Genomic DNA, 22,043 nt, shown 5'->3' with positions numbered 1-22,043 from the left:
AAGCAGTGAGGGCTGGAGGACCTTAGTAGGGGCCAAACAGGCAAACCGCAGGATGCAGGTGAGTAGGAATTTGTTTGAGATTTCAGCGGCTGTTCTGGTGCCAACCAAGAAAAGACTTGCAAGGTGTTCGTTCATTATTTCATTCATTTAGTCATTCGTCCTGAAGTTTCTTTAATTTGGGGTCTCTAAATCAGTGCACCCTTCCTTATTTTCCCCATGAATGAGATTTGTGTTGAAACTGAAGCCTTTTAATTGGGTTTTTGTCTTGTTTATTTTATTGGTTTAAGAATGACATCCAAAACTCAAAGAGAGAGCCCAGCAGGTCAAATGTTCACTGTGCAACAATAAAGACCTGAGTTCAATGCCCATAACAGCAATACAGAAGCTAGGAAAGGTGGTGTCCTCTTGCCAACCCAGTGACGGGAAGGGAGAGATGGGAGGATCCCCCGGAACCACTGGCCTCTTCTAGCTGAATGTGCAAGTTCCAGGCCAGTGACACAACCTGTCCTGAGGAATGACACCTGGGGTTGATCTCTACACACAAGTGCACCAGGCACACAAGGGCACAAAAATACACAAATGAACACACACACACACGCGCACACACACACACACACACGATGTCACCCTGTCTCTGAAGCCTCATTGTGTAAAAGTGAGATGATTGGTTGAGACACCTTTAAATCTGGAGCTTACTGTTTCTGAAGCATAGTTATGAAGGATGAACAATTTCTATGAATTTAAGGCTTTGAGGACAGTGTAGACACTTCCTATCTGCTTGCTCTACTTCACGTTATTGTCATTTTGACTTGAATTCATCTCCTCTCCTACTTTCTCATAAAAATGCCATTTGGGGGTCACATTAATGAATGTGTTCGGGACTAGACACACAACAGTCATGCTGGCAGCTAGAAGCTGCATATGAAGATGCATTTCTGCCTCTAACTGTCCGTTGTCCACTGCCCACAGTAGTATCTCAATAGCCCTGGCCTCATACTGGGCTCATTCTTCTTGTGGCCTCTCTGTTCTTCTCTTCCATCTGTCTCTCCCAGGTCCCCTCTCTTCTCCTCTCAGAAACAAAAGCTTTTGAGAGCCATCTTCACAGCTGTTTCTTTCATTTAGTTGACTGTCTGTTATCCATGTCTGTAGGGACCTACTGAATACCCCAAGTGTTGTCAATGTCATTTTCAAGAGAAAATAAATGAGCGTTTTCTGACCAAACTGAATTTTGATTATATCAGTTGTCAAGAAAATGAGTCTTGTCCTGTAATAATAAATGGATACCCAACTATTAACAATATACAACCATCCCTATGCTAAGAACACTGTGCTTTTTCATTTATGTTCTCAGTAACTAATACCTTAAACTATGAATGTTTGACTTTTTATACAACCAAACAACAACAACAAAAATAAAGATCTAGACATACAAAGTAGATCCCTCTTACCCGACATGTTGAAATTCAATGTACACAGTGTTCCCTCAAATCTTTCATTGAGGAATGACCTTGCTCTGGAGTGCTCGTATCATATTGTTCTGAAATACTAACTAGAGAATTGCTTCTGACCCCACTTATGTAGGTAATGATTATTTTGATAGAGAAGCTATTGAGACTTGCACAATACTATCATTTCTCAGCTGAGAAATTCTTCTGCTGTGTGTATTAGAAACCATCACTTCAAGATGAAATTACTAGGCTTTTTAAAATTAATTTGACTTTGATGTGCATGTGTGTGTGTGTGACATGTATAGTGCCTAAGGAGGCCAAAAGATGCTGTTGAACACACTAGAGCTGGAGTTATAGGCAGCTGTAAACTGTCCAACATGAATGGATGTTGGGAGCTAAACTCAAGCAGCCAACTCCCTTAATCATGGAGCTATCTCTCCAGTCCTGAAATTTCCATCTTTCAGCTTCTTTTCTGTTCCAGAACACTTGAACATAAACCAGGATAGCCATCTTCATCATCCATTCACCTTCATCGGAAGCATCGTGTTAGAGTGCTTTCTTCTCTTTGTGGTTTTGCTTGTGTGGGGCTGGGACCTCACACACAGTAAGACAAGTGCCCACCATTGATCTAAATCCCCACCTGAGGTCATTTAGTTCCTAAATGATCTTCAGCCTGATGGGGTTGATTATAAGTAATCCCAAGTCACTTTATTGCCAATCATCTAGATATCAAAAATAAACTGCATTCATTAAGAAAGAGCATTTCCTCATATGTTAAATGTAATAGTACTACTCACTTGGTGAATATGTTAATATGGCCAGGGTCATATTAACAGAGACAACTTCCAAAAGTTGGTTCTTTTCTTCTACTGTGTGGGCCCAAAAGATTGAATTTTCAGTCTTGGTGGCAATCACTGCTGCCTCCAGAGCCGTCTCCCTGGCCCCATAAAGTGTTTTCTAACAAATATTTCTCAAAACTTACTCTACTGTAAAGTTCATCAGAGAGATCTCCCATTTAGCTTTAGATTAAACTGGCATTCAGACATTCTTTCTTTCCATTCTCATGAGTAAACAGCCTCTAGCAGTGAGGGTATATGGCAGAAGGATAAATACTAATTTTAGAACTACTTATACCTACTTATTTATTAAGTTAGAATTCTCTGAAGTCTCACCTGACCAGGCTGGAAATGGGAAATGAGCAGATGCCTGGAGCCCTGCTCTAAATCCCTTGACCCACTCACCGTTCTAACTCAACCATTCTGAGGCTTCCTGATGGCGGAAGTCAAAAGATAATCCCACACTAGTTCAGAATTATGAATGATAAAGGGTTATTTATTTAGAGGAAAGTTACAGATCACTGTCCTAGATAACAGTCCTCTGCCCCACTGGGGAATAGGAACAGAGTCTAGCAGCCAGAAGCGAGAGCAGGAAGTAAGAGAGAGAGTGCTCACGTGTTACAGCTGCATTTACAGTATAAGAGACCATGCCCAAGTGGGCTGGTATCTTAAAGGCTATTGGCTAAAGGAGCAGAATGTGTTCCCATAGCAGCTTCCTGTTCTATGTACCCTTGTTCATACTATAGTTGAACATGTTGTCCAAAGGACCACATTTTTTGCTGTTGTTGCTGACCCGAGGTGATTTACTGTTGCCTTTCCATCATCCTAAGGACCCTTTTTAAGCCCTAAAGCAAATCCCCCTGTCTTCGTGGTCTGCATAGAATGTTTTCTCAGCTTCATGACTTACCTAAATCCTGGCACTTTCTAATAACATGGCTTTTTCATATGGAAAGTCACCTGCTGTCTGTGTCCATGCTCCTGGGATTGGTGTTGCTGGAAGGACATGTGGACAATGGACATGTAGACAGGCAGTGTCTCATCTAGATCTGGTATGACCTCTTCTTTCTTTTCTTTCTTCCTAGTTTCCATTTCATTTTGTAATTAATATGCAAAGTATTCAGTTTGGGGCACAATGAAATGGCTCAGCAGGTAAAGCTACTTGTCACCTTTGATAGGTGACCTAAGTTCGGCCCCAGGGATCCACATGGTAGGAGGAGAGAACCACCTACTGCAGATTGTCTTCTGACCCCCACACACATGTGCACACACATGGATGAGTAAATGCCGTGATTTTAAAAGCCTACAAAGTACTGGAATTCACTAATGCACTTTAATGCATGGTTTGTTTGGTTGTCTCTCTCCACCCTCGCCATAGCCCTTGTATCTCTCAGCCTACAGCGGCCTCTTATGCACTCTTGTGGCTCTTGTGTTTTAGCCTTCCCATTGGTAGCGCTGTCACCAAAGGCTCTTTCCTTCCCTCCCACGGCCCTCATCGTTACCCTGGTAGCCTGAAGACTCAGCATGGCTTCTAGTTTCCACCACATTCACACCACAATTCAGTGTCTTTAGCCTCCTCATTACTGACAGCCTTGAAGCCATGTCAACACAGCCATCGCCTTTAAAGACTAGAATCTCATTACAAGGTGCTTATCTGGAATTGTTAGAAATAGTGGAAATGGGTTAAAGTTGACTTCAAGAAGCAATTATATAATATGGTATTCTAAGGTAATGGTTCCCTTGACAGCTAGCAAGCAAATTATTCTTTGCTCTTAGGAACACACATCTTTTCTATGTCTTCCTCCTGTTATATCATAGAACTGCTAACTCCATATTTCTGAGCATAAATGAGCTAGGGCATCACGTTTTCTTATGCACACTGGCCGTTTCCATACACATATTTGTTCTGAATTTCTTGTTGCTTTAATGACTTTCATATTGGCATCATTGTAGATCCCCATGCCATTGTAACAAGTTCCATAAACAAGGCAGTTGAGGTAGTTCAGCTGGTGAAGGTCCTTGCCACCAAACCTGAAGGCCTTGCCTAGACCCCAGGATGCGCATGGTAGGAGGAAAGAATCCATTCATACAAATTGTCTTCTGACCTACACATGAGCACCATATGAACACATGCATACACACATACATACATACATGCATGCATACATACATACATGCATACATGCATACACACATACATACCCAGACACAAATACACACACTTTAATAAATGATGTAAAAACTTTAAAGAAATGTTATGGAGAGGTTTGTGCATATCTATGGAAATGCACATATACTCATAATTAGAACCTTAAATTATAAAATTGTTAACATCTTTAAATATAATCATATTGTCTATGACTGAAGGTGGTTCTATTTTTTCCATCACTATGTATTCCATTTTTTGCCATTGTTTATTACTTAATCCAGACCTTAAGGATATTACTAGAAGAAGGGAGAGGGAAGAAGTTAAATTTCATGTGAAAACCCAAAGGAAATTGTTGCCTATTTCCACAAGTTAGTTGCATGGTTTTTGTACATAGATTTATCTATGTTAGTCTCAACAATGTCCAAACTATTCTTTAGAAACAGATGGCATATTTTATCAAAAACATGGATTCTTCGTCCTTTGAAACAATATCATAATTGCCTTCTATTTCCCTCCAGTGTGGCATAGTCTGTTGATTTCATTTCAAATTAAGCATGCCTTGAAACCCTGAATTAAACCCACCCTAGACATGTTGTGTATTTTTAATGAGCTAAAATATAATTGAAGAAACTTATATGTGTGTTCATGAGGGATACTTCGCTATAAATTTTCCTTCTTATAATGCCCCTGTCCTATTTTGGCATAAAGAACTTGCTGGATTTATAAAACGAGTTAGGAAGTGGCCTTTGGTATTTCCTGGAAGAGCTGACCCAAGATTACAGTTATACATTCCTTAAATACTTGGCAAGCTCACCAGAGGAGCCAGCTGAAGTCAAATTAGTTATCATAGCTAGTGTGGGGTAATTAATTCAATTTGTGGCATAGCTATTAAACTAAGCAGGATTTCTTTGACTTTTTGTCTGTTCTGCTCAAGTCTACTTTTTGGTAATCTGTCCATCTCACATAAGCGGTCAATTCTGTTGACATTGTTCATGACGTCCTTTTCTGTTTTCTTCTTTCCCAACCCCATGCTCTACAGAGCTGTGTGGGTTGGTCTCACTGCCCTACCATGGATAAGCTCTTAACTTACAAATGGCCTCAGCCCAGACAGTCAGTTCTCAGTTTATCTGATTTACTATCTAATTGTTCAGGGACCTCTGTGCTAGCTGAGCCACTACTATGGCTGTTGGTTCTCTGATTTCCTTACAGGACATACCTATCACACAAAAAATTGAAAGAAGGAAAATTCATAGTGTCTCTAAATGGTTGCTTCTGCAGCTAAAGAGATGGTAAAGTGGTTAAAAAAAAAAACCTTACCGTTCTTCAGAGGTCCTGGGTTCAATTCCCAGCATCCATGTGGCAACTCACAACCACCTGTAACTCCAATTCCAGGGTATTTGATGCCTTCTTCTGGCCCCTGCAGGCACTGCGCACATATGGTACACAGAACTATTTCAAATTAAAATTTTAAGGCATCCTTTATTATCAGCTTCACTTCTACAGCATTTCATTTCGTTGTAATCACAGTGAGCTATACACATGCAAAACCTTAATAGGCTTTTGCAACATATTCATTAAAGCTGCTTCCCTAGCAAGTGCGAAGGCCTCTGCGGGCTGCGAGAAACACACCACAAGTCACCACTTTCCACTGTGAGTCACACGGGTGGGGGCTACTAAATGTCCTGAAGAAAAGCACCAAGGTTCTTCTTCTTGGCCCACACTCCAACAGCAAGTGGGCCTCAGTGTAGACAGTGACAGCAATCACCCTTCCACTTAGCGCTTCTGTGTTACAGACTCAGGAGGTGTGCTGAGTGTTGCTCTGTTATGTCACGGCCTGCGCATACTCTTGAATTCTGTCCAACAAGTCCAAGGACAAGTCTCCTTTCCCAGTAGACAAGAGAACCTGGTGTGTGTCTCGCCACCTATCTATTAAGAACGGCTAATGACCAGTCCCAACTATTTCCATACCATCACCTTAGAAATAAAATACCGTGTTTCATATATCATGGCTAACTTATGCATTATAAAACAGAAGTGACTGTCCTTTGTGAGTGTTGTCATTCCTTTCCTGTTGTGCTGATAGAATACCCCCAATTAGAGCAGCTTCAGGGAGGAGGGGCTTATTCTGGCTCACCACCAGGGGATCTAGTACAGTCCATTATGACAAGGAAGCCCTAGCTGTGGGGCCAAGGCAGCTCATCCTGTGCATCTGCCGTCAGGAAACAGAGAGATGGCTGCACTCATGTTCTGCTGGACCCTAAATGATAGAAGAATGGTCCTGCCCACTTACAGGGTAGACAGTTACCACCTCTAATGACCTAATCAAGATGATGTTCCACAGATGTGTCCAGAGGCTAACCCAGTCAAGATAATCCCTCATGATTGTGCCTGGAGGCTTGTCTTAGTGTGTCTCTAGATCCTGTCAGGTTGACGAGGACTGCTTATCATGGTGTGCATCCACTTTGTTACCCAGTGTTTTGTTAGCTGAGCTGAGCAGTTGGCATAAACCTGACTTCATTTGGCATACTTTCCTTGGAAGGACAGTCTCCAGCTGTCTTCTCTATTGATGGGATCATCTATTCAATAGCGTGAAGACCCACAGAGGCTACTTAGACTTATTCAGTGGCAGCTCTTTTAACTCAGATCATCAAAGTAAGCACATGAATGGCATCTTACCCAGGTCCAGGCATATGGTATCTCAACTCTGAAATGATTTATATAATTAACAAAGCAGTGTCCTCAAAGCTCCAGAATAGGACTGCAGAGATGACTCAGCAGTTGAGAGAGCTTCCAGGTCTTCCAGAGGACTCAAGTTCAGTTTCCAGTGCCCATGTAAGGTCACTCATGGCCATGTAACTCCAGCTCCAGGGATTCTAATGCCCTTTACTGTCCTCTGCCGGTACTACACATGTACACCTACACAAAATTAAAAATAAATCTTAGGAAAAAAAAAAACCACAACCACAATAGGGATCCTTGAGATACCACTTTACCCGTGTCTCAGCCACTTGCCCAATGAATCACAGCTTGGTTTGGACCCTGCATGTTCAAGGCTTTGGCTGTGGTTTTGGAAGTAACCCACACCACTTGTCCTTAGTCTTCCACAATCTCCCCTCCAGGTCAGGTCAGCAGTCACAGGGACATACATTTCTACAGCTTCCCTTATCCCCTTCGTCGGCTTTCTGAATTTCCTGGGACTGTACTGCCTCCCTTTTCTGAAGCATGCTCCATCCTCATGAGTTTATAGACATGACTGACAGCACCCAAGTCTAATCATTTTGCAGCTCCAAAGGAGGTAGCTGTTTCAAGTATTTAGCAAATTCTGAAAGGGTGGACCTTCTTCATCCTTCCCAAATAACTGAAACAAGAAGGTGCCCCACAAGAAGCATATGAAGTTCCTGGTTTTGTTTCACTTTGATGAGGAAGCAGACCAATCCAGAAGTGATCATTTTCCAGGTTTTTTTTTTGTTTTTGTTTTTTGTTTCCTTTGAAACAATCAACAACCATTCAGAAATAGAAACATCTTGTCCCAATTCAATTAGGCAAAAGCAAGCTACCTTTCCAGTCCTGCATTTCCCTGTCCTTTCCCCGCTCTTCTCATCATGACGCAGTGTCTAGACTACTTGGAACAAGTGAAAGAGTCTGGAATTCATTCTGTGGCTTTGCAAGTGGCCATTCAGCACTTCATCACACCTCTACAGCAAAGTCCGTGATCTGGAGGAAAGAGAGAATTTTTCAAGTGGTTACAAGAGAAAGATATCCATAAATACATAACCTAAAGCTGCTACTATATGGAAAAGATTATACATATCCATCCATGTTGTCTGCCTTTTCATTTTAATAGAATTCCTTTCCACAGCTCGATCAATAATATACCAAATAAATAATTTGTAGTCATAAAAATTTATGGCAGATATTTTGTAGCTTTTGGAAGACAACCATTAATAAATAATTAGTCTAGGGTTGGCACGATGTCTCCATGTGTAAGGGTGCTTGCCGCTAAACCTGATGATCTGAGTTTAATCCCTGGGATCCACATAATAAAAGTAGAGAATGAACTCTGAACTCCTCATGCACTGTAGTTTGTATGCACCACACATGTGCCTGTGTGCATGCAAAACAAATAAAATGTGATTTAATTTTAAAAAGCTAAAATAAATACCCTGAAGCAGGCATGTCTATTCCTGTGAAGTTGTCTTATTAAGTAACCCAGAGTATTGGCCAAATCAGAAACGATAGAATTGGGCTCAGTGGCTTAAGTACCTTAAGTGCCTCCCACAAGAATGAGAATCCTAAGCTTGATTCCTAACATCCAAATAAAAGCCAGGTGTGGTTTGCACAACTCTAAGCCCAGCCCTCGTAGTTCTGCATGCCTGTAAGCCCAGCCCTTGCAGGGATGAAAGTAAACAGGGGCCCTGGAGACTGATGGTCAGCTAGTCTAGACGGGTACTGAGGTGTGGTTCAGTGAGAGACCCTTTCTCAAAGGATAAGGTGGAGAGAGATGATGGGGGAGCCGAACACAGCTTGCTGAAACTGGATTGTCGGGTCTGCATGCAATTTGTGTGTGCTCGCACAGAATTCCAGCTGGATGCTGTGAGAGAAAAATTGAGAACTGAGTTTGCGGTCAGTGCCATAGCCATTTCCCTGAGTGCTCTCTCCTAACTCAGCAAGGCTGTCGCTCCTTCAGGCTTCACCCCAGAAAGTCTGTCAGAGGAGAGCCTTGCCTTCAAAGTTTATCCACAGATAAAAGTCTTAAGCGTCTTAAATCCACACAGCACTGGCTTGCTTAACATAATCTGCCCTTAATTTTCAGAAGATCTGCCTGTTAAACTTTCTGTGACAGAAGAAAAGCAGCCAGAAAGATACTCCTGCTGAATACTCTGTGCTGAAAAGAGCTGAGCCTGGGCTAGAGACATCTTTACTGTCTCTGTTTAGAACAGTGGCATGACGTTACATTACCCAGTGTAATAGGGTAGTCTAGCCTATAAGAAAATTAGAGGTTGTGCTTATGAAAATAGAAAGGCACCCAAAAGAGGCTGGGGAGATGGCTCAGCTGGAAATGGGTTGTGTTACAGGAACAAGGACCTGAGTCAAATCCCAGAACACACATAATCAAAGCCAGGTGTGATGATACATTCTAATTCCAGCAGAGGAGAGTGGGGACTAATGGATGTTTGAGCAAGTCAGTCTATCCTACTGGGCAGTGAGAGACACTGTCTCTCAAAATAGCATATAGTTCCTTAGGATTGATAATAGAGGCTGTCTTTTGTCATCTACACTTGTGCAAACATGTGCACATACACCTGTATACACACATGCACACATACACACAAACATACACACACAAATGTATGGAAAAAAATCATAAAAAAATAAATTGGTGACATGTGATCATGTTTTGAAGGTTTCAAAATTTATTCAGTTGTGGTGTGTGTGTGTGTGTGTGAGAGAGAGAGAGAGACAGAGACAGAGAGAGAGACAGAGAGACAGAGAGACAGAGAGAGAGAGTCAGACAGACAGAGAGAAACAGAGAACTAGAGAATGTGTGGTTTGTACACATGAGTGTAGTACCCACGGAGGCCAGAAGAGGGCAATAGATCACTAGAAAGTGGAATTATAGGCGGTTGTGAGCCCCATGAGGGTGCTGGGAACCAACTCTGAGTCCCTGGAAGAGCAGCCAGTGCTCCTCGTTTCTTGCTATAAAATGAGTGAACCAGTCTGCAAACTCAGACTTCAGAGGAGAATCTGAGTTTGAATCCCTCCATACACACATCACTTTTTTGCCATGTTCTAAACCCAACTGAATGTTAGCAAAGGAATGAAGACTTATTGATTCAGTTTTACAGAGGCAAAACACAGATGGGGCTTTGAATAATCCAGTCATTTGAGGAAGCTTAGCTACGAATCACATAAAACGTTCTCATTAACCAGACTGCTTGAGAATGCTTTAGCTTGGTAGGGAGTTCTAAATAATTCATTGGATTCCCATATCAAAGTCAGACATGCTTCCTTATAGACACACAGAGGAATGTGAGTACACCCCGGGGCACTGGTGACATCATCACTGTATCCAAATGTCATGCATTTGTTATCAGATCCAGGTCAAAGTTCATAACTGCTAACTCTAGAGTATAGAATACCCCAGATTTTTCCATCCCCGCCTCCCTCAGATCCACAAATGATGCTGATCCTCTTGCTAGACAATGAGAGGAATAGTAAAATATCCCCAAAGTCTGTGAGCATGAAGACCAGCAATGATGCTCTGCCCCGAAGTAAATCAGATACACACGGCACAAACCTGCTATGGGATCTGAGCTTCAGAGGACCCATTCCCTAGAAATAAGGTCTAAGCAAAGGTCCTAGATAAATAAACATTTTGAAAATGCTGTCTTAATCAGCTATAAGTAGGCTTTTTAAAAGCATGAATCTTCAGCTCCTTAATATAAATTATTATATTCATTTTTATTGGCCAAAGGAGTGGGTGTATCATATAACGTGGTTCAAATGCACTGGAACCCAGGGTGTTTTTCTCTCCAAACAAGTTGTGTTTCCAGAGCTGGAGTCACAGGTGGTTGTGGGCCACGCAATGTGTGGGCAGGGAATTAATCAAACTCCCAGTCCTCGGAAAGAGCAGCAAGTGCCTTTAATCACCGCACCGACTCTCCAGCACCTGGGGCGTTTTCTTGACTAAGCACATACCTAGCCAAAGGGTGCTAGGTGGGAAACTGTATTTGTCAAAATGTCACTGTAATATTCTATACTTATCTGAAAACTTGAAAGAAGTTTAATATCTGAATATTTACTGTCCACTCTAGGGTGCAAAATAATGAGAAGGACTGGCTGGGGAATTGGCTTTAAGGGTGGACAGACAAACCATGGAGCGGTGTGAAATTGAGATCTTGATAAGCGTGGAATGACTGAAGACCATGAAGCATGTTAATTTGTAATGAAATATAAGGGATTTGACATGGATACGCGCGCTCGCGTGTGTGTGTGCACTTGCCAGTGTGCTTTAAGTTGCAGGACTCAGAACACCTCTCCCACCATTGTGGGTCCTGATGATCCAACTCAGGTTGTCAGGCTTGGCAGCGAGTACCTTTACTTTCCTACTGAGCCAGTTAGCTAGTCTTCCACATTTTTATCTTCTCAGATTATTTTATTTTGTGTGTATAAGTATTTTTGCCTACATGTATGTATTGTGCAGGGGGCCTGTCTGGTGCCTGTGGAGGTCAGAAGAGGGCATATCCCCTGGAATTGCAGATAGGGATGGTGGGAACTGAACCTGGGTTCTCTGCAAGAGTAGCAAGCGCTCATATCTTCTGAGTCATCTCTCCAGCTCTGGCCTCCCTAGTTACTGAGATACTGAACCGTGTCCCTCATTGAGCCTGGGACTCACTGCTCAGCATGACTAGCTGGCCAGCAAACTCCTGGGTTCATCCTGCCCCCTCTCCCTAGCATTCCCCAGTTGTGCACCCCTGCATTGTGTATTTATGTGGGTGCTGAGGCACTGAACTGGGGTCTTTATGTTTACTTGGGAAACACTTACTGACCGAGCTACCTCCCAGTGTCTCAACTTAGATGCTTTTATTCAGCCATTAGATGAGCCCTTCCTGGGCCCTGGGCATCCGGAAAAGTCGGAAACAAATAAAACATGGCTTGTGTCTTCCAACAGATGGCGTTCTGACCATTTTGTGAGAGGCGTGACAGTCGCCTTAAGAGCCCCCGGGTCTCTGGTGATGTGAAGTGCAAGTGCAAATGGCACTTAGCCTTTCAAACAGTTGCTCTGTCCAGATTACAAAATGGGTTTCTTATGGCTGCAAGATGAGCTCAGTTATTTACTTTCTGTGCGTGCACGGAAGACAATGGTGTGGCTTGTCTGGCGTAGGGTTGTTTAATTAAGACAATTTTTAGCAAGCATATACAATACAACTGTACTTAGTTTAGAATGAGCATGAGTGTATTTCAAAGTCACTTGATTGCTCCAATCGTGTGTATAAACATTAAAGAACCCCAGCTGACGGGCTGGACAGCCTTCATCCAGCCTTCATCCAGCGTGCACCTTTGCATCGGTGTGCATGTAACCGCCAGTCTGGGCTTTACTATCGCTTTGTGACCTTACTATTTGACCGCAGCCATTTGAGAAGCATCCAGGACTAGAGTCTTTAGGTGTTTTATGAAATCCAGTCTTAGAACCTTTGAGAGAGAAGAAACCTTTCTTCAGTGGCCTGACTCTAGCCCTGCAGTTTTGGGATGTGGATCAAGGTTTAGAAGCCAGCAAACAGAGTGTGCCATCCTTTAGTTCATGGAGAGTAGGGTTACAGAGAGACTACACATTACAAATGGGAATGCAGGCCATAGTTAATCCAAATATATGTGGGGTGTGTGTGTGTGTGTAGGGGTGCATGTGTGTGTCTGTGTATGTGTAGGGCTATGTGTGTAGGGGTCTCTGTGTGTGTGTCTGTGTGTCCACATCTTTTTTCTGAAATTCTCCCCTTTCACTACAGAAAATACATCTGTTATCCACAATAATTTACAAATAGTAGATATCAAAATTTCCCCCAAAGAATTATTTTTTTATCATTTTTAATTATGTGTTTGTGTGTGAGGGCTGCGTGTGTATATGTGTGCGCGTGTGTGTGTACATATGTACAAGTATCTGTGATGGCCAGAAGAGGGAGTCGGTTCTCCTGGAGCTAGAGTTACAGGTGATTGTGATCTGTGTGACATGGGTGCTAAAAATCAAACTCGGGTTGTCTGTAGAGGAGAATACAGTCTTAAAAGGCAAGGTATCTCTGCAGCCCTATGGACAGTTTTTTAAATAAGGTATTAGGAAGAAAATACTCATGGTGCCTTGAGGATGGGACAGAAAAGGGGGACAAGAGAGACTTCAGCATTACCTGGAACAGTCCCCCCACCTTTGCCGTGCTTTGGGGTGGAACTCACAGCCTTGTATGTTTTAGACAACCACTCTACCACTGGGAGACATCCCCAGTCATGTATTTTATATTAACAGAGGTGATGGGAAAACAACATTTGCCCATTGATGTATTGCTGTGTAAATATTTCTTACACGGTTCCTCGACATTTTAGTTAGAAATCATTGCTTCCAAATGAAGATGACGATTCATTCATTCAACAAATGCCTGTCGGGAGCCTGCTGTGTGATGGGTTCTACCAATAAGATGGAGAAAAGAGCGGACACCATCCTCACACTTAGAGAATTTGCACTCAGATGTGAAAGTGGAGGCAGTCCAGCTCTTACATTGAATACCTAGACTGCATCTTGGGGGGTGGGCTGAAATGGCCTGTGCTGATATGGAAAAGATGAGCTCTTGCTGACATAGGATCAGTAAGCAGCAGTCCCTGATGATAAGGCCTGTCATTGTCGGTGAACATGGAGTTTAACGAGGCATGCGCTCTCCTTTTGTCATCTCATGCAGCGTTCCACCTTTTCTCCGGTTGCAACCCCAAGTTCATTGCATTTTTCTTTGATTCTCTCTAGTATATGACTGCTGCTCCTATGCAAGGGACCTACATGCCCCAGTACACGCCTGTGCCTCCGACAGCTGTTTCTATTGAAGTAAGTCTATCCTGTAACCCAACGAGGCTAGGAAAGCGGGATCTCAGCCACACGGGCCCCCATAACCTAAGGAATCCTCAGACAAAACTTTTATGCTGTTGTGAAGCACTTTCCTGCAAACTGAGCATACATAAGTCTATACGTCAGCTCAATCAAACCTACATCTTGCTTTGCACCTGCAGTTGACCATTCTTACACAGAGGTACGAAGGAGGGCTGGTCTGCATACCTAGACAGCAGTCTAAAGGAGAAACCCTGTTTACAACCTGCTCCTGAGAGGGGCCCCTGGACCAGCACCCTGGGATCTCTGTCTTAGTTCTTTCCTGTTGCTCTGATTAAAAAAGAAAATTTGCACAGCAAAAGCAACCGAAGAAAGAACAGACCCGTCCCAGCTCTCAGTCCATCATAAGGTGGAGAAGTCAGAGTCAGGAGAAACAGCTGCTCACAGCACAGCCACAGCAGGAATCAGAAAGCAATGAACTCACCTGACTACTCAGCTCCCCTTCCTCCATGTATATGGTCCAGGCTCCCAGACAGAGCATGATGCCACCCACAGTTGGCATTCCCACCTCCTTGATGCAATCAAGATGACCCTCACACCGGTGGATCCTGGGCTGATCTTCCAAGTCTTCTGCCAATCTGAGGACTAAAATCAATCATCCCTATATAACCTGGGAGTCTGTTAGAAAGGGAAGGTATCAGACACCACCATTGGCTCTGTTTCCTGAATTTAGTTAGGTGTTAATTTTAAGATGATCCCTTAAGAATCCAGATGTTCATGAAAATGAGGCAGCACCTTGATTCTCAAACTCTGCCACTCATTATAATTATTAGGGGATGGATGCTTTAAAAATATGGATTCCTAAATTTGACCACAAGAGATTCTTACTGATTTTTCTGGAATATGTAGTAGGTTAGGCATATTTATACACTCCCAGATGTTACCAGTAGGTATTAAGAATTAAGAACCAGCTTTTAATCTCAGCTTTTAATCTCAGCATTCAGGAGGCAGGGGAAGTAAGATCTCTGAGTTCAAGACCAGTCTTATCCACAGAGCTAGTTCCAGGACAGCCGAAGCTACAGAGAAATGAAACCCTGTCTCAGAAAAAATAAAGAAAAGATTTAAGAACCACTGCTTCAGTAGTTGGGAGTATAGTTCAGCCACACAGTACTTACCTACTATATCTAAGACAATGGGTTCCATTCTTAGCACCCTAGGGAAGAAATTAACCAAAGCCCTCTGTTCTAACAAAGGAACTCAATATACTCTAGCTTCCTATAGACAAGAGAGATGTCATAGAATCGCTGTGGGTGTCATGAATGACACTGTCATCTTGTTCCTCATGGAAAGAAAGCTCCCTCTCTCTTTTCTCTGGGACAAATCCATCCTCCTCAGCTCTCATTTTACCAGATGGAGCTGACCAGCTACAGAAGAGGGGAGAGGTGCAGAGCCGCAGAGATGGTGCTAGGTGCTTAGACTGTATCCATCTCTAGTTACAGCCACGGTCCCTCTTCTCCAGATGCCCAACTGCTTTGCTGTCATCTGTGGGCTTTGCTTCTCATCAGCAGAAACTGAAAAACTAATCAGTATGCTTCCTTGAGTTCATCTTTCCTTCTCCATAACACAACCCGTAACTAGAGTGTTTGTATTTCTCCGCATGAAAATCCACCGGTTGTGAGGTCGATAGAGGTTTTTGGCAACTAAATTGGAGCTCTGAAAATGTTTCCAGATTTATTTCTTGTGTGTAACCAATGTATGCTTGAATCCAGGTAAAGAAAATCCCAGAGATTGGGAAGGCATTGTTGTACAGCCTCAGAAACTGAGGCCATCACATCCTTATTGTTTTTAATTTCCTAGATGTGTAGGCCCAAAATAATGGTATATTAAATGGGTTTTAATTGGAGTTCAAGAATGTGGGTTAGATTGCATGGTTTTTGTCTTATTTAGTGACTAAAGAGCAGCTGTGTCTCGAGAAAATTAACAATCAATACATTATACGAACTGTGAGCATGAACCTCTATCATTGATTTGCATTTCGGTGTGTGTATACCAAAGGACTATGCTAAAGAACGGGCCGGTGCCTTTAACTGGCATGGAATAGCAGACACATTTAACAAAGCAGCATATCAGAAAGACATTCTTCTGGAGTTAGATCTGGAGCTGGAGAGGAAGAGCAAAGACTCTAATTACCATCTACCTTTACACCTCCAATCCACGCTTATGAAGAAAAGAATTTAGTCATGTTCGTGCAAAAAGACCAGATGGACATTTGTTGGCATCCATCAATCAGTCACTTGACCAATCACAAACCAATCTTGTTTGGGGGTTCTAAAAAGTCCAAACCTAGCAGGTATGTCGTGGGGTGCCACAGAACAAGAGGGTTTGACATACAGCCCACAGCAGGTATCCAAGATTAGGCTTGCTTTGAGCTACCCCTGCTACTGTTGTCTTTACCCTTTCTCCTTCTTGCCTTCTCCTCATCCCTTCTTTCTCTCCTTTTGCTGAAGCCTCTGACTGAATGCCTGTTATGTCTTAGAAAACAAAGCAAAACCAATGATTTTAAAGATGAAAGAAACACTCCCATCCCTTTGATGCCAACACTCCAGACACAGGCAGAGGCGGAGGCAGGTGGATCGCTGTGAGTTCCAAGCCAGCCTGGTCTAGACAGTAAGTTCCAGGCCAGTGAGGCATACACAGGGAGACACTGTCTGAAAGGAAACACAAACAACAACAACAACAACAGCAGCAACAAAAATCTTATGCAAGAAACTAGAGAGATGGTTCCTTCTCTTTCGTAGTACAGTAAGTTGATTCTCAGTCTCCTAGTCAAGAGACTCACAGGCTCACAGACATCTTCAATTCAAGTTCCAAAGAATTTAACACCTTCTTCTGGTCTGTTTAGTCTCTCTCTCTCTCTCTCTCTCTCTCTCTCTCTCTCTCTCTCTCTCTCTCTCTCCCTCTCTCTCTCTCTCTCTCTCTCACACACACACACACACACTGGTATTTATGCACATAGTCATATGAAAATCTACACATAAATAAAAAATATAATAAATCTTAAAAAAACATGCTTAGATTTTTGTAAGAGACCTCTGACTTTGATTATAGATGGCTTTACTGAGGCCAAAGTTTTCTATACAACCACAGTTGAAATGGTTTTCTGACCATAAGGGCCTTCTAAGAACTTCTGATGTCAACGGCAGCGCTTCTTGGTGTTGCATCATCAATAGCATAGAGTGGACCGTTATGCAAGCATACCCTGAAATTTTCCTTTGCTCCGATGCTGTGGTTTCTTATGGCTGAGAGTTCTCTCTCTTCAAGTCTAATAGAAGGGTTTCTGCGCTGCATCTAGAGAGAGCCCTTTGCTAAAACAATTAAGGCCTGTGTGTACTGATTTGCCTCTTCAGGGTGTTGTTGCTGATACCTCTCCCCAGACGGTGGCCCCTTCATCCCAGGACAGCAGTGGTCAGCAGCAACAGTTAGCAGTGGACACACCCAATGAACACGCACCTGCATACTCTTTCCAACAATCCAAGTAAGTCCGTGCTGTGCCGAGCTCCTTCCTCTAGAACAGAGATCTGCTTTTGGTTTCACAGAAACCACTGTAAGCTTGGTGGTAGGCATTTCTTGAACTCATGGTCAAGAAATTTTCATGATCAAAGTGGGCTGCTTCCAACTGGGTTTAGGTGGTGCATTTTCCAGTCTTGGCTGTACTTTGCCCTGTATGTGAGTACCTGGTTATCCGTGGCCCTCCACTTTGGGATGATGGAAGGGTTGACCATATGCTTTTCATTTTATAACAGATTGATTTCCAGACAAGTCAGGATTCTAAGAATAGCAGTCAAACAAACCCAACAAACTTAGTTTTGTTTCTATGCATCGTATTGGTTAATAAAGTCACATGACCCAAAAGAGTTGATGAGAGTACTCACTTTGAAAGGGTCATTTTAGTCATTAAAAAAAAAAAAAAAACTGTTACATATTCTTGAAAAAAATTCTAGTTACCATGTGACAATACATAGTGACCCGACATTCTGTCCTTAATCTCTTAAACAATTACAGGCTGACTTTGAACACCCAGGTAAATGGTCGTGGAAAAGGAGAATATTGTTACATATATGATACAGAGATTAGGCCCTGCTCAGGAATTAAATGGCAAAGGAGAATGATTAAGTACTCATGAAATTTTTTTTATCACCCATAAAACAAATTACATTTGGCTTTGTGTGGAGCAAATATGTAGATTAAATCCTGAGAGCCCTGCTTTGAACCCGGAGGGATTACCAGAGGGAGGGTGTGTATGAAGAAGGCTTTGTGTGGAAAGTGTTCTGTTTTCTGGATCATGACTGAACCTCTGATGGCAGAGATGATTCAGATGAACTTGTGTGTAGAATTTTGCTCTCTGTCACCCTTTGACATGTTAAAGAAGTCATTCTGTCTGTCCTAAAATCATGAAGAAGCAGAACATGTCAACTAAGCCTGTAGTCAACCGGTGAACATGTAAAGACAATGTGGTCCCTAGCCACATAATAGAAGTTTATTCAGCCATGAATAATGTCGTTTCGAGAGGAATGGATTGCACTGGAGATCATATTAAGTGAAATAAGATAGATTAAGTCAGACAATTACTCCATCTTTGTTCTCCCATGCAGAGTCTGGATTTAAATATGTACGTCTATACACATCTGTGGATACACGTGTGAACACTTGCAACATAAAATATAGAGAACTGATGTTATTTCTGTTCCAGCGTAGTGGGAAAAATATCTCTAAAATAATCTTGCCAGTCCTTGCTCTCTCTTCTCTGTCTATAATACCATAGATTTCTCGAACTAGAAAGCTTCTTCCTTCCCAGCACCACTGTGCTAATTAAGAAGCCACTACTTCTCCAAGAAGCCCTTTGCTCAGGGCCATTGTGCTAGAGAGGAGATGGAGATCTTAAGTCCTTGCTCATGGCTGGCATTTCTCACCAGATACCAGCTGACCGCCTATGCGAAGTTCAGATCAGGGCCACTGAGTGCTCCTGAAAAGCTGCTTGTTATGTCCTACATACCTTTACCATCAAACTGTCTACACCTAAGACACACAGCCATTCCAGGCCAAGGTCACAGGGGACGTTGAGAAACATGATGCTAATAGGCTCATGAATAAAAGGTCTGCCGAAACTATTTTCATAGCCCACATATTCCTGTGCAGACTGAAACAAAGAACTGGGGACTGGCAAGGCGGCCAGTGAAGAGCACTCTCTGCTCTGCTAGAGACCAGTATTTGGTTCCGAGAGTTCACAGGGTGGCTCACAACTGCCTGTAACTCCAGCTCCCAACAATCCAAGGTCTTCTTTGAATTCTGGGGGTCCCATAGAGACATATGCATGCACACACAGAGACACATGCACATCTACATAGAACTTCACGTGATACTGATTCCCTCACCCCATTGTTGATGCAGAGAGACTTTATGCACTTATCAGAGAAGGAGATAATAACTAGTTTATTCTGGAAATCCTATGAGAATTCCAATCTTCACTGAATTATCACTTATTTCTTATGCTATATATACAATCTTAAGAATAACTAGAATCTGGGGGCTTGAGAGATGGCTCGTATGGTAAGGGCACTTACTCGTAAAGCATGAGTTCCTGAGTTCCAGTCCCCAGCACCCACATAAGAAGCTGAGTATGGACACAGTGCCTGGAACTGCAGCATTGACCGGGCAAAGAAAGACAGATCTAAGACCTCACTAGCCAGCAAGCTTAGCAGAAGGTGAGCTCCAGGTTCAGTGTCTCAAGGCAATAGAGGAAGACATTTGGCTTTCGTCTTTGGCTTCCACATGTGCATAACTGAATGTATACCCATACACCTATGTGTGTGTACCACACGCATGCACGCACTCACGCACACACATACACACACTGTAAAAACAACATTAAAATATTTTTTACATTTTTAATTAAGCTATAAATAAAAATGGACTCAGCATGTGTTTATATGTTTGTACATGTGCATGTGTATAAAACAATAATTATGAAATTAAAATAATTGCTTAATAAACCAGATTCCATAGAACGTGTATGCAAACCAAGTTACATTCTCAGATGCAGAGGCAGAAGTCTTTGCTTCAAATTCCACTTTAGCAACTTTCCAGATGCAGTGCAAGTCTTCGGGACCCCAGACTGCCTGTTTAAAGTTATCATGTGATCACCATTCTCCAGAGAGTGAAAATTAGGTCACTGATGAAAGAAATCTGCCACCATCCACCAGAATTAGGGTTGGAAAGCCCCCTCATAGATCCAGTCAAAGGTCATTGGGATCAGTGCTTTCAATTGAGAGAAATACTGAACTGTATAATCCATCTGTCTGCCCTCCTGTGAGGGTCCTGTTGACAGATGACATCATGGTGGCAGTTTGTGGTACTTCTCACGTGACGAGATGCAAGGTAAACGTCAGAGAGTAACAGTCAGCTCACAGGTTAGGGCTGGTGGTGAATGCCTGCCATCTAAGGGATGGGAGCTTGAGGTTGCCGTTGGCTATATGAGGCCAGCATGAGGCCAGCATGGGCTGTATGAAGTCAATATCCAGAGCTGGAGAGATAGTTCAACAGTTGGGGACCCTTGCTGCTTTTGCTGAGGTTCCTAACATCTACATGGCTGCTCACAACCACTTTTTACCTCCACTTTCAGGGGATCTGTTGCCTTCTTCTGGCCTCTGCAGGTGCTGCATACATGTGGTACATTTTCATATATACAAGCAAAAAGTTACACACAAACAAAATAAGTATATCTTCAAAAATATCTAAGTCAAAATTCATAATACCAAGGCAACTGCATCGATGCCTTATAAACAGGACCACAATGATCTACTAGGAGGCTCTCCCTCTCCAGGGTCCTGTCATCTTTTCTGCCCCCACTGGAGACCAAGCTACCAACCATGAAGTCTTTTTTTGTTTGTTTGTTTGTTTGTTTGTTTGTTTTTTTGTTTTTGTTTTTGTTTTTTTTGTTTTTCGAGACAGGGTTTCTCTGTGGCTTTGGAGCCTATCCTGGAACTAGCTCTGTAGACCAGGCTGGTCTCGAACTCACAGAGATCCACCTACCTCTGCCTCCCGAGTGCTGGGATTAAAGGCGTGCGCCACCATCGCCCGGCACCATGAAGTCTTAATAGACATTCATAGCAGACCATAGCAGAAGTGATGGCTCACTGGGGACACTGCAGATATAGTTTGCATTAGTTATTACTTGACGATCAGAAGATGTTCTTAGTTCCTCAACCTTGATTTTTGATGAGTGAATTCTTGCTTGAGTGTGTATTTATATGGAAGTCACAGAATTTGACAGCTTTATAGCTAATATACCCATTCCATTGCTTCTTTGAGTATGACGTAGTAGAAAAGCCTGGGCTCTTCTGAGGAAATATCCCAGGAAACCACAGAAGATAGACCTGAATGTAATGACCGCTCCTGTCTGTTTGTCTTTGCAGACCATAGACAGAAGTGAGGCTGTCCGTCTGAACCTTTACATGAAGAAACTTCACCGAGCAAGAAGTTAGTTGGCCTCCAGTTTGCACGGGCGCCAAGAGAAAGCTTTCTTCCTTTATTTTTATTTTTTTTTAATTTTATACTTTACTCAAAGAAAACAAAGTTTTTATGTGCTGTGCAAATGGTTCCTTCGTGTGGTCTGACAGTTATTCTTGTCATCCTTTTTTTTTTTAAGGGAAAACAAATCCCAGAAAAGGGGCGGGAGGGGAGGGGGAGATAAACATCAAAATTGATGTTTTCTGTGGAAGAACATTTGAATTCAGAATTTACCTGAAGGTGTAAGTAGATTTCTTTCTTTCTTTTTGTAGTAGAAAACCCAGTGTCAAGAGATGGGCACCCAGAACTATGAGAAAATTATTCTCCTCAGTAATTAAGCTATTTTTCCCTTTCTTTTTCCTTTCTTGATTGAACCTACTGGGTTGTTGTTTTTATATATATATATATATTATGTTTTCTTAGAAATATTTGGTAAGGTTTATCTTGAATCTTAATTGCCTTAATTT

General features: G+C 42.5%; 1 protein-coding gene across 13 annotated transcripts in view; it reads left to right on the top strand.

Annotated features, from left to right (window-relative positions):
• Positions 1 to 21,723, top strand: part of Rbms3 (RNA binding motif single stranded interacting protein 3) — a 780,532-nt gene extending 758,809 nt beyond the window's left edge. For 7 of the 13 annotated variants that reach the window (XM_057766769.1, XM_057766774.1, XM_057766771.1 and 4 more), the window contains 3 exons: positions 13,933 to 14,010; positions 17,418 to 17,545; positions 21,483 to 21,723. In XM_057766769.1, the coding sequence (XP_057622752.1) occupies positions 13,933 to 14,010; positions 17,418 to 17,545; positions 21,483 to 21,489 (213 nt within the window). In that variant the 3' untranslated portion in view covers positions 21,490 to 21,723. Of the gene's footprint in view, positions 1 to 13,932; positions 14,011 to 17,417; positions 17,550 to 21,482 lie in introns of those variants that run through there. The other 6 variants (XM_057766780.1, XM_057766773.1, XM_057766770.1 and 3 more) reach the window with 1 other exon arrangement.
• Positions 21,724 to 22,043: the final 320 nt, after the last annotated feature.

The sequence above is a fragment of the Chionomys nivalis genome, chromosome 4 (genome assembly GCF_950005125.1).
Source record: "Chionomys nivalis chromosome 4, mChiNiv1.1, whole genome shotgun sequence".
Classification (NCBI taxonomy): domain Eukaryota; kingdom Metazoa; phylum Chordata; class Mammalia; order Rodentia; family Cricetidae; genus Chionomys; species Chionomys nivalis.
The sequence above is the reverse complement of the archived record's forward strand: the minus strand, read 5'-3'. Positions and strand labels throughout refer to the sequence as shown.